This window comes from Antrostomus carolinensis, unplaced genomic scaffold (assembly GCF_000700745.2).
Source record: "Antrostomus carolinensis isolate BGI_N321 unplaced genomic scaffold, ASM70074v2 scaffold17920, whole genome shotgun sequence".
Lineage (NCBI taxonomy): Eukaryota > Metazoa > Chordata > Aves > Caprimulgiformes > Caprimulgidae > Antrostomus > Antrostomus carolinensis.
The window spans coordinates 3,239-16,074 of record NW_010286637.1 but is presented as its reverse complement, the minus strand read 5'-3'; the positions used below and the strand labels follow the sequence as shown (position 1 = coordinate 16,074).

Genomic DNA, 12,836 nt, shown 5'->3' with positions numbered 1-12,836 from the left:
CCTAAAGACTTTCCTTAGGGAACTCCCTCAGCCTTTGCTAACGTTTGAGTGTTACGATCATATCCTTGGAATCACCAGTGAGTATAAATAAGTTCTAGAAAAATTTATGCAGCAAGTCGACCTGGACCTGCCTAATTCATAATCACTGCTGTTTGCTAACCATGACACAATTGTGGGTGTTTAACATTATCAGTGCTTCACTGCAGCCACAGATGGACAACCTCACAATCTGTACCAGAGCCAGGTGGTCAGGGTTACCAAGACTCTCTCTGCTTTTTACAAGGTTTACTGATTTATCTATATATCAGGCTGTATTATTAAGAATTGGATCGGACTTCTCACTGTCAGGGCTCCATTTTTATGTCATGGCAAAGCACTAAGTCAGTCTCAGTGATACAAGTTATGTCAAAGCAGCGTTGGTATTAGCAGCAGCATTGGCAGAATTGTGGGGACAAAAATTAGTTTGTAATTTGTATGCTTCTTTCCTTTTTTTTCCTCTTTTTTTTTGTGGGGAGGGAATTGTTTTTACTGGAATTATTCCCGTGGGATAATATATTGGGGAAGAAGGAATCTAAAGCCTTGAGAAGGCATTGATTATCTAAAGATCTGACACCACGTAAAACTATAAATTAGAAAACTTTAATTATGTATGCTTTGCCAGGGATTAGAAGTTTACAGTGCTGGCAAGGCAAATCCCTAATAGATGGGGGTTGAATATCTGAGATCCCAGAATATCTTGAGATTTAGTACCCAGACTGGTATTTTGCCATCCAGGCTGCAGTCAGTCTAGCAGGGAACCATAGAGCTTCCAGTAACAAGTCACAAGCACACATTTTTCCAAAACCTACTTTTTGAGGAAATTTATATATATTATAATGGAGTATGGCTTCCACCAGAGTCTGTTAGCCTACCTCTGGTAACCACAGGCTGATGCTGTTGTGACGTGTAGGCTATCACCACTATCATGACTGTTGCTATTGGCATAGGTCACTAAAATAATTCAGGTTGAGGATAAATCTCAATGGTGAGATGTTTCATCTGCACAGACTGTTTCATATCATTAACTTTATTAATGTATTTCCATTAAAAAACTTAATCAGGTCATGTTTAGAATCCTCTGAAGTTCTGTACTGTTTTTCTGTTTGCAAGTCTGTAGATCATCACCTTCCAAACCAAGGATTCATCTGTCTACACATTAAATGTCTCAGAGCATTGAAAAAAACAGGTCTATGCACAGGAAGGTGGCAGAAGTGGAGGGACTAAGGACAATCAGCCAGAACTGGAAAGAATAGGGGAACGTTGGAAAAGGGCTGTATAAATGCTAATTTTTACTGAATTAATCTTGCGCTGACTTTCTGGACTTGATATTATTTCGTGATTCATCTAAGTGAAAAATGAGAACACATCTGAAAAGAATCTTGAGAGCAGTGCATTGTCCTAGGAATGCTGGGAGGTTCTGCTTGGCAAAACACCTGTGAAGCGTTCATTCTGTGCTATTTTTTTTTTATTGGTTTTTTAAATGTTGATAAAATATTTTGAAAAGTGGAGTTTAAGATAATTTCTCCTTAGACTTTTGTGTTACACAGTGTGATGTCCACTGTCTTTTCTTGATGCTGTGGTGATATCCTGCCTGATTTTAAAAGACCTTAAGCTGGAGAGCCAAGCTGGACTGTAGCAAAGGCATATTCTCTGTGAATACAGTGTAGAAGCAAGCTTTGAAGAGGTGTGATCACAGACAGCTGTCTTGGGATGATTTGAAAATTCTCATTCTGTCTCCTGGAAGACACCAGAGCAGTGTGTTACATCTCAACCTGCAAACCCAGAAATACAGTATCTCTGCTTTACAGTACTTTGAAATGATAGTGAAACTTTTCTCTTTAGTGTCTCTGAAATCTGAAAATGTTTTTTTAAAGAGTTATTGATGGGAGCTGTGAAATAAATCAGCCAAGTGACTGAAAAAAACCCCCTAAAAACCCAAACCCAAAAAACCAACCTTAAAGCTTGTCATTGTCACAGAACAACTTCTTTGGTCATGAAAACTGCTAACAAAGAGTTCCTTTACCCAGTATCATTACACTTACTGCATTATTGACTCTGCTGAAGGCTGACCAAAAAATTCTTGGGACTCGGGTTATTGTGTCTTAGAGGAACTAGTAGCTTTGCAGAAGAGGAAATGTGAGCCCAGCTCACCACAGTAGGGGTGTATTTAACTCAGAGCTTAAGGGGACATTTAACATGCTGGAATTTTGTGCATACACACATACTTACATGCACCTCTATCTGTGCCAAGGAGAAGGAGAGAGAGATGCAACACAGGCATATAAAAACATCAGCACTCATGGCCTGGTGAGATCAGGCATGATTGAAATCTTCAGATGTGTCTCCAAATTGGTGTTAAACTTCCAGTACTAATATAGAATCATAGAATTGTTTTAGTCAGAAAAGACCTTTAAAATCATCAAGTCCAACTGTTCATTTGGTACAGCATTTGAAATACAATCCAGTGTTAGTGTAATTCTCACCCAGGCTGTCTAGATGATGCAAGGACTTTGGGGTCCAGTCCTGGTCTTGCCCATCTGTGGAAATGAGTTAATGAACCCGCTTAGGTTCATGTCTAGAAAATTTGTACGCACCCAAGTGACCATCTTTTAAATTTTTGCCAAGACAGAAGAGTTACCTTCGGAATCACAATTTTTTTTTTTTTTATAGTTAATAGAGTGCCAAAAGAACAGCTTGGTCAGGACTGTGTCTCAGCAAGAATAAAATCACAGCATAAAAGTAGACGCCTGGATTCAGGGCATGAAGAGATAATAGCATTAAAATTGAGACCTTTGAAAGACCTCTCTGGCAAAGAAATTATTTTGGCTATTTCACTGAATCGAGAAAATACTCTGGAAATTATTCTTAACCAGATATATAATAATACAGAATGTGATAGGGACATTCAAAGGGATAACCTTAACTGTTACTCTGTTCATGGAAGTTAGTAGAGTTGGATATTGCAGTCAGTTTTACAGATTAACATCTAAATTCCAGCAGATGTAAATAAGGGGTTATTTCTTATTAATATTTTGATGGTTTTGAGTTATATTAAGACTGATTTTGACATTGCAGGTGTGGAGAGCAGTTTACGAGTCACCAGATGTAAGCAAATCATTCAAGGACTTCCTGAACACAATTATGTTGTTCTGAAATATCTGATATGCTTTCTTCATATGGTGAGTACAGGCAAAATTGCCAAAGTAGTGACAGTCTTTTCTTTCTTAATCTGTTCTCATTAATTCAACATTGAAAATCTCCACAGAAAATAAAACCCAAGAATTTAAAAAATAGGGTGAGGTGGTGATGGTGCAGTGCTTGCCAATGGAGTGAACTCAGGGTGCAGAACCCTCCAGTTTGAATAAAAGTCAGTGCTAAACAATGGTCTGGCCATCATTTCGCCATAAAATTCTTTAGGTGTAATGAAAACTAGTGTGTAAATTTAAATGGAGCTCTGCCTGCACTGGAGTATTTTAAAGTCCTATCCCATTCACAAATGTATGTTTTATTGATTTAGTTCTTGTTTTTTCCTATTGTGGAGTGAAAAAGCCTGAAAGGAGTGGTTGTGTAATTTTTAATGCTGGAGAACTAGTTGAAATCACCTTTTTTCTCCAGAGTATAAATCTTGAGCAACTAAAACACCAAATAAATTAATGTAATTTTAGAAAATAATAGAACTGTTAATGAGCTTTACAACAACAATCAGTAAAATATTTAATACTGGATCTTACAAATAACATTTTCCTGTTTAAAATAGCCTTTCATCTTGTAATTTGCTACACTGTTAAATAAAAAAGAATTGTACCATTTTGCAAGGATTTTTGGTGTGCTTCAGGATAAATGAAATAATTTTGTCCTACTTTTTGATTTACTGATTTTTTTTATAACCAATTTTTAGAAGTCCCACAAGTGTGAAGGGTAGTTGAACATCTATTACAAATAGTTCTACCAGTAGCCTAGTGACATCCTTTGGTTGCCAGTTTACGTTCAGGAAAAGACAGTGGTAGGAGTGTAAGTTTCCCTTCCTTCTGCCTTATCCAGTGCATTGCCTTTTCCAGACTGCATTTTTCAAACCCAAGTGCCAAAAATTCAGGACCATGGTGTATCTGACACCTAAATAAAGTGATCTAGCCTTCAGAAGTCCTAAGAGCCCACCAAAGCAATCGTGTTATGTGGAATGATTCTGATTTTCACCAGTGGAGGGAATTAGCCCTCAGTAACCATTCTTGGGCTACAGTCATGTTTGCCATATTCTAGGCAGTAACCTATTTCAGAAACAAATACATTTAATTCCTTTTTCTGTCAAAACACGAGAGAGAAGCAAGATTAAAGGAAACATATTGATGTGACCCTCACTCAGACAGCACTTGCAAGTTTCCTGTAATACCCACACGTTCATTTACTGTTGCTTAGCTGAACTCTAATACTATTAAGGAAATCCTCATGTCATTTGCTATTATTTTAGCAACTGATATTTCTTCTCAGTGTTATGAATCGTGTAAGTGACTTTGTTCCAATAATAGATGCACCATCTCAACGTGCTTCTTAAGAGCTGAGCACTTGAAGTGTTAATGAGGTGTGCAAAAGTACTACATAGTGTTTTCTGTAATTGGGCAATGGAACATGGCATTATTTTTGAGTATGCCTTGTTATGTAAAGCACAGCATCAAGTTGCTACTAGTGCTCAGATCTGCAATTTTTGCTGATCCATGGCTTTTCATCCTTAATGTCTCAGGGAATATTTGCATTTGGAAAGGTCAAGGGAACGTGAAACCATCTAGGAGCTAGAGATTTCTGTTCATTGCAGATTGGTGTGCTGCACAAGCTGCCACAATTCAAACTTTAGCAGACCACTCTACCAATAATCCTAGTTTTTACCTGCAAGCATCAACCTTCTTACATATAAGAGGCAATTTAATTCTTCCATGAGCTCAGCCTTGAGTAGTGCAAGAGGTACTTGTGATAATTTCATGAAGTGGGATGAATTGTAATCACTAGATACAGGTTTTGAACACTCCGGGTTTGATACAGGCTTGTGGAAGAAGAAGAAAAAAAAAACCATATTATTTTCTCTGTGATCTCAACCCCCTTACTTAATGAAACAGCCCTTTCTAGTCCAAGGGTGCTACAGCAAGACAGTGCAACTCCTACAGAAGTAAGACTTGAATTTCAAAAATAGGTCCGAATCCTTTAACCTCAGATTAGCAGTGATTTTGCCAGTAATGAGCCCAGCGTGCTGTGAAAGGTGGAAGCTGTGCTGTCCACTTCCACTTTGCAGCCTGCCTGCTAGAGAGGGATTTGCAGTGTTCCCTTGGAGTTGCAGTGGACTGAGGTCCCCTGGGCAGAATTGGGCACCCAGGAGCAAAGGGGAAAATAAAGGCTGGTTTTCACAAATCAGTCCCTGAATTATGTCTGTAAAAAATGTCTGTGTTTGCTCAGCTGATCTCACAAGAGAGGAGGGTGCACAACCAAGTGTTAGTGTTCCATAAACCCTGTGTTGCACATGCAGCCAAGTGAATTTACAGATGCACATGCAAGATTAAAGGGCTCAAAGAAGTCTTCTTGCAAATTACTTGGCAAAGCACAATGAGGGATACAGTTACCCAGTTCTGAAGCCAGAAACCATTTAGTAGAAAACTGTGACTGTAGTTTTCCATGCCAGTCTGAGGCTAAACAACCAGCGAGTTTTTAGAGGCAACGGTATAATCTAGATTATGATTTTATAACCACATCTTTGGTTTTGGTACCAGCTGATCCAGCACCTTCTCTGCACTTACACACTTGCCCTCTCTGCTGCTTGTTTTTGTCCCTGAAGTCACACCTGATGCAGGGGAATGGCATCTGACTTGGCCAAAAGAACCGTTGCAAAACACTGCTAAATTCAAAATGTCAAACTTGGACCAACTAGAAAAAAATGGACAAGGTTTTGGGGCCCATGAACTATGCTTCAGATCTGTAACTGAAGCAGCAAAGGTAAAGCCAAGTATAAGCTGGAAAAAAAATGTTGAGAATTAGATTAGTGTTTTGTCTGAATCGCTTGTCCAATTGAAAAGTGTAATTAGCACGAGCAAAGCTTGGGGGTGGCTGGGGATGACAGAGCACGGGAAGCATTAAATAACTAGGTGTCATAGAGCAGATAAAAGGAGTTGGCACACCTGCAAGGTAGCTGAGAGTGGGGGATAGAAACATATTTCCAGTCAGTTTGTGGGGGTGTTTTAATATCTAGTAATTTTCTTTTGAAAATGTGTTGTGGAGTTCCTGTCAGCATTGTGACTGAGAAGCCAAAGAGATGGCAATGTCCTTACATTTTTAAAATGTGACAGTAATTGTCTGTTTCTACCCTCTGTATTTCACTGTGTAAGTTCATTAGCGGTGTAGTGGCTGTCTGGTTTCACTCCTGTGGTATCCATGAGGGTGCTGGGATGCAAATATGTGGAATGCAGAAATTGTCACAGTTTTACTGGGGAGAGCTGGGTGTTTATTCTGGGATAGTGAAGATGTATATTTTGCATTTGTTGATGTGGCACTAAATCTTCAGTGTTTATTCCCAATAATGAGTTTTGTAGTGTACAAGTTTTACCTTTCAAGTGGAGTTTCTTCCAATATAGGCTGTCATTAGTTGATTATTTTTCTATACATGTTCCAGTGAAAGGGGGAAAAAACCCAACAAACTGGAGCTGTGTAGTTCTTTGTTGTAATACTTTTCTGTGATGTTCAGATGATTCCTTCGAAGATATGATCTAGGTCCTTGGAGAATTATCTTTTATTAGCTTGTCAAATTGACAGAGCAAGTGTATTTTCACTTGAAACAGAGACGACAGTTACTAACTTTGTGAGGGAATCAAAGGAGGAGTCGGGGGGTTAGTCCAAATGCTAAAGATGTCATTTGTATTTTTTAGAACATAGCTTTAGGGTGCAGCTATTTAGAGGGGCAGCCCATGAAGAGGTTGGCTGACTGCATGCTGCCCTTACATGGTCTAGTGTTGGAAGAAAATATCAGCTGCTTATAATAGTGTTGTAGATGAAGTGGATGTGTTCCTGTCATTCGAGAAAGAAATCTGTCACTGGAGTAGCGAGGGGGTTGAGATGGTGTGAAGCCTGATCCCCTTGGGCAGGGGTAGAGCCATTACCACTGGTGTGACAAGGCTTCTTTGCTTGTAGCTCTTGATGAGCCAGCAAAGATTCTTGTGCAGAGAGTTGGATTCAGTTGCACATTTCTTCTTGGATCTGCTGAGGAAGGGATTGCTGTGCACTTTGGAGTAAAGAAACATGCTGTGTCTCCCTTTAATTCCTAAGTGTCAGCCTGAATGATTGTGATAGTTTCACTGGGCCAGCCCTTGGCCAGCAGCCAACACAGCCATTCACCCACTTCACCCAGGGGATAGGGGAGAGGACTTGGGGGCGAGGGTAAGGAGACTCATAGATTGAGATAAGGACAATTTAATAATAGAAAAAAAAGAAAACTTAAAATAATACTGGTATTAAAATAGTAGAGATAATTATAACAGTAACAAAATATGCAAATGAGTGATACCCAGTGCCATTGCTCACCACCCGCTGACCAAGCCCAACCCCTTCCCAGATAACGATCCCGGAGGAGCGACAATCCCGAACTGAAACCGCAATCCCAGGAGAGCAAGAGCCTGAGTGAAAGCCAGAGAGAGCAAGAGAGGAAGAGCCCCTCACTGATATACTGGACATGACGGGATATGATATGGAATATGCCATTGGCATATCTAAATGCAATTTAGCTTATTAACTTAAATATTCCTCACCCCCTTAGATCTTGCCCGTGTAGACTAACAGAGCACAGAGTCCTTCACTTCCAGCAACAAAACTGCAAACACATAACAAATCCCAGGCTGAAAGCAAAACACAGCACTGTTCTAACTACTAGAAAGAAACCCAGCTCTGTCTCAGCTAAAAACCAGGACAATGATGACTCACAGATAAGGCTTAGTGTCGCTCTGCTTCAGATGATATAATCACTGGTTCATTTTATCTTAAGGATTTTCTCTCTCGGGAGAGAGGCTGTGTCATGGGTATTTTTGTTGATCATTTCAACATTAACTGTCTCCTTGAATTGTTCACAGAGCGGTGGCAGGTGGAAAGAGCTGGTTTCCTCTTGGAGTTAGAAACATAGTTGACGTAAAGAGAAAAAACAAATCTAGCTCTACCAGCAGGTCTCAGTGGTGTTGCTTTGGGCTGAAATATTGGCCTTTGAAGGCAGCAGCTAGATTAAGTTGGGTACGTTTCAGCTCGTGCTTGAAGACAGCACCTGTGTGTGACTTACAGGATGGAGTGTGTCAGGGAGCACTCCCAAAAACTGGGGGAAGACAACTGCCATAGGCTTGGCTCCTACCACCCTTCGCTGTCCTCCAGTACTATACCCCATGCTCCTGTGCCATCACAGGGCACCTGCCCTGTGTACAGTTCATGCATCTGTCTGCATTAGGATATACAGCACGTGTCTTTGGGTTTGTGCTCTAGAAAACACAATGTGATGAGCTGTAATTCTCATGTTATTTCAGAGACTTTCAACTGAAAGAAACACCAATAAATTATTTGTCCTCAGTCCACAGGGGTTTCACAGTACAACATTACATGGTGTGGATGTGGCCAATATGAGCCACTTGACCAAGGGCCAGAACTCAATCCCTAACCTTGTTGTATTTCGCAGCATCCAAACTCCAGCTTCGTTGTCCAGCTACCTTCAGGGTAATCACAGAATCACAGAATGTTGGGGATTGGAAGGGACCTCAAAAGATCATCCAGTCCAATCCCCCTGCCGGAGCAGGAACCTAAACGAAATTACACAGGAAGGCGTCCAGGCGGGTCTTGAATGTCTCCAGAGAAGGAGACTCCACAACCTCCCTGGGCAGCCTGTCCCAGTGCTCTGTCACCCTCACTGTAAAGTAGTTTTTTCTCAAGTTTAAGCGGAACCTCCTGTGTTCCAGCTCACACCCATTGCCCCTTGTCCTACCATTGGGCATCACTGAGAAGAGCCTGGCTCCATCCTCCTGACATTTGCCCTTAACATATTTATAAACATTAATGAGGTCTCCCCTCAGTCTCCTCTTCTCCAAGCTAAAGAGACCCAGCTCCCTCAGCCTTTCCTCATAAGGGAGATGCTCCACTCCCTTCATCATCTTGGTGGCTCTGTGCTGGACTCTCTCAAGCAGTTCCCTGTCCTTCCTGAACTGTGGGGCCCAGAACTGGACACAATATTCCAGATGCGGCCTCAGCAGGGCAGAGTAGAGGGGGAGGAGAACCTCTCTCGACCTACTAACCACACCCCTTCTAATGCACCCCAGGATGCCATTGGCCTTCCTGGCCACAGGGGCACAGGAATACCTACACAAGGGCACCTAATACCTAGGTCTGTGTCTCCTTCCTAACAGGGTACTACTCATCGTTGTCCTAGTTGTTTTCTCTCATCAGTTATTTTGGTAGTAGTTTAGCTTTTGCTATATTGCTGTAGTGTAATGAGCTCTTGTTTGAGCTGATCTCATCTGATGCAGATTAGATTAACAAGATGTATATAGTTAAATAGAGCATTGAGAGCAGCATGCAAAGGTCAGCAGGTTATATGTGGTTCGTACTCTAGAGAGAATGATGTGGGTTTTGCAGGCATTGCCGTTTAATCTGATGACTTTTTATTCTCAAGTTGTGAAGTCAATCTATTGAAAAGGTGGTTATGGCACCAGTATCTCCTTATTAATGCCCCCTTCCTTTATTCAGCCCTGCTTCATGACCTTAAAAACAATTGAAGCCTTTAATATTTGTAGCAGAAGTAGCATCACAGTAGCTCTGATGTCCCAGGAGAGTAAGGCAAAGATGGGAGGGAAAAATAATTCCTATTGTTGGAAAGATTAATATGGTTAGGAGGAAAATGCTATGCTTTTGGGTTCACATCCACAGATACAAGTAGGTTGCATCATCCAGGTGCAGAACAGATTTTAGTGCTGTGTATTTTACCTACAACCCCTTTTCCCTTCCATTGCTTCAGAGGATTTGGGTGGATGTGGAGTTATTTGAAAGTGAAATCATGCATCAGTGGGAGAAAAAAAAAATCATTCTAAACCCTTGCAAACAACTTGGGAAGTCCTCAAGGTTTATTCTATAGAGGACTCTAGTACCAAAGCAGATGGGATAGCTGTTTGATTCAGCTGTCCTTCCCTGCCCTGCCCTGCCAGCAGAGATAACAATAGATTCCATACACAAGGATTGAAAACAATTAATTTTCCCAGCAGAAGGAAACAATTCAGCCTTTTTGCATGACTTACTGACATCTTATCTTGCACCTGAGGGACACAGACTCTGGTGGCTCCATGGCTCTTGGCTGCGTAGTCAGCCCCAAGGCTGTTGAGAAGCCAGTGATGTACCTGTGGCCAGGGTCCAATCCCAACATTGGTTCATCCTCAGTACAGGATGGTGTCTTCTCTCTCATTCTCTGGGGCACATGTCTGCACATACCTATTCATGTTTATGTTTTTCCAGGTTTCACAGGAGAGCATATATAACAGAATGACAGCATCCAGCCTGGCCTGTGTCTTTGGTTTGAATTTGATCTGGCCATCGAAAGGAACAGCTTCCCTGAGTGCTCTGGTACCTCTGAATCTCTTCACTGAACTGCTGATAGATTTCTACACAAATATATTCAACTCCCGAACAGTGCCTGGTGAGATCTTACCTTGATGCTCCCAGAAAGGCATATAGAGTATGGCTGCCTGAGGGAAAGGTCTCCGTGCCTCAACTGGTGGGAGCTTTATATTCAGGGCTCTCTTCTGCAAAGAAAACTGTCAATACGGAGTAAAGTGTCTATAGCTTTCCAAATACCAAAGATGTTGGGAGAAGCATGCTGACCCATATATTCTCATCACATGGGGGAGAACATGTACATGGACATTCAAAGACTAATAGGTCAAAGTGAATCCCCTTATTAAACAAGAGCAGCTGACAAAAACTGCTGTATTAAAAAAAAAAAAAAAAACCCAAACCATGACACTACATGCCAATCTGTCATTTCTGTGGGGATCCGGAGACCTTACTATGTGGCATTATTTTCTGGGACCATGCAGAGCTAAGTTCTGGACCACTCCTGAATGTACAGCTTTCTTCTTTTTTTATTTTTTTTTTTATTTGGATACAAGTTTGTTAGAAATTTCCCTATTAGGTTAATAAAGATGTAATCAATTTTTAAGATACTAAAATTTCTAAACTATTTTTCCATATGTTTAAGTGTCTTGTTTTACACAAAAGGGTGTGGGCAGTTGTGGCACATCAGGTTTGCAATTACTATGGAGAATAAAGCGTTTCCTGGGTTCATGTGAGTTGTGCAGACAGCTAACTAATTATGCTTGCAAAATCTAATATGTGCAGTTAATCACTGTAGCTGCACATGCAAAGTGTGTAGAAGGTTTTTTTTATTATAAGTTCAGATGGAGAACAATAATCGTATGGGGTTTTTTTCTCTAAATACGTAGGATTTTTATCAGTGGAGTTTTATCAGTGAGGGAATAATATAGAACATTAACTGTGAGAAGAGTCCCTTTGATGTTTGAGTTGCATTCTTTTGCAGTTGATAGAAGTTTGCTCTTCAAATCAGTTTCTCTAGAAAGCAAGAAGAGCAACAACTGGGATAATATACCTAATATCATTTTTATACATTTAAAGTCTATTATTAGTCCCAGTGTGAATAATTAGCCAACATAAAGGGAAAATTTTCAGTGTTTTCTTTCCAACTATTTCATTAATCTAACTTGTATTTGATGAACTCTTAACACACTGCTATTTCCTTGTTTAACACTGGTTGATAATGGTGTGGTGTGACGAAGTTATCATTATAGTTGCCTGCAAAGCAAAAGAAAATTATCCAGTGGTGAAAAAATGTAAGCAGGATTTTCCCTAATGTTCTGGTCTTCCTGCACCTGTAAAAAACTTACAAAACAGAGGGGTCATTTAGACTTCAAGAAACAGAATAGTCTCAGGAGGACAATTTGGGCATTGCCTCCTCTGCAAACACAGAGACACAGTTTGTCCTGTAGGTTCCAGGGAGTTAAGGGTTTGTCCTTCTGACATTACTCATGGCAGTTATGAATTGCCTGCCTGTGTAAAGGGTGCAACAGTATCTCCTTGCAGAGGGTAAAGAGGATTTGTTCTTGCCAGCAATTTTGGGGAAATAACCAAGTATTCAGAAGGCTGTGGAATGCTGGATGTGCCAGGCCTTCATTTGCCCAGTAGGTGTCATATATAGCATTAGGCAATGATTAAAATTTGAAAAATACAGAGACTTCAGAACAAGATGTGTTAGGAGCAACTTCTTACATCCTGGTTGTGTGTTTTCCCCAGTTCCTCACCTGCCTTAAAGACAACTTTTGGGCTTTTGAATATCTGTAAGTAATAGCCACCTATGACTCCCATTTAAATATAAAATCGTGCATAATACAAAGAGAATAATTAACAAATATTCGTAATTGTTGCAGTTCAGCAAAACGAGATTGCCAATGATAAAACTGTCTTAGTTTTGTATTGCAACTCATCAGTTTTACTTCTGAGTTATCAGTGACAGCATCATAGCCTCGTTCTGTTAGGAAAAACACACACAGTTAGTTACTCTTGGCACTGCTCAGCAATTTGGCAGCATGGTTCTGTGCATCAGCACCCTGTTCTTACAGGAGAGGAATTTGGCCTCTGGGAATTAACGAAACCTCAGTATTTTGCCACTCTCTGACCTTGGTCAAAATAAGCACGCGTTAGTTTTGCTGTCTGTAAAAAGAAGGAGCATCTGGCATTAG

At 40.5% G+C, this 12,836-nt stretch overlaps 1 protein-coding gene across 1 annotated transcript in view; it reads left to right on the top strand.

The window, feature by feature from the left end:
• The window catches only part of ARHGAP8 (Rho GTPase activating protein 8), a 44,316-nt gene extending 33,579 nt beyond the window's left edge, over positions 1-10,737 (top strand). Inside the window, exons 9-11 of the mRNA XM_010176889.2 lie at positions 1-77; positions 3,115-3,218; positions 10,540-10,737. The exon at positions 1-77 is cut by the window's left edge and continues 46 nt beyond it. Coding sequence (XP_010175191.2) covers positions 1-77; positions 3,115-3,218; positions 10,540-10,737 — 379 coding nt within the window. The remainder of the gene's footprint in view (positions 78-3,114; positions 3,219-10,539) is intronic.
• The last annotated feature ends 2,099 nt before the right edge of the window (positions 10,738-12,836 follow it).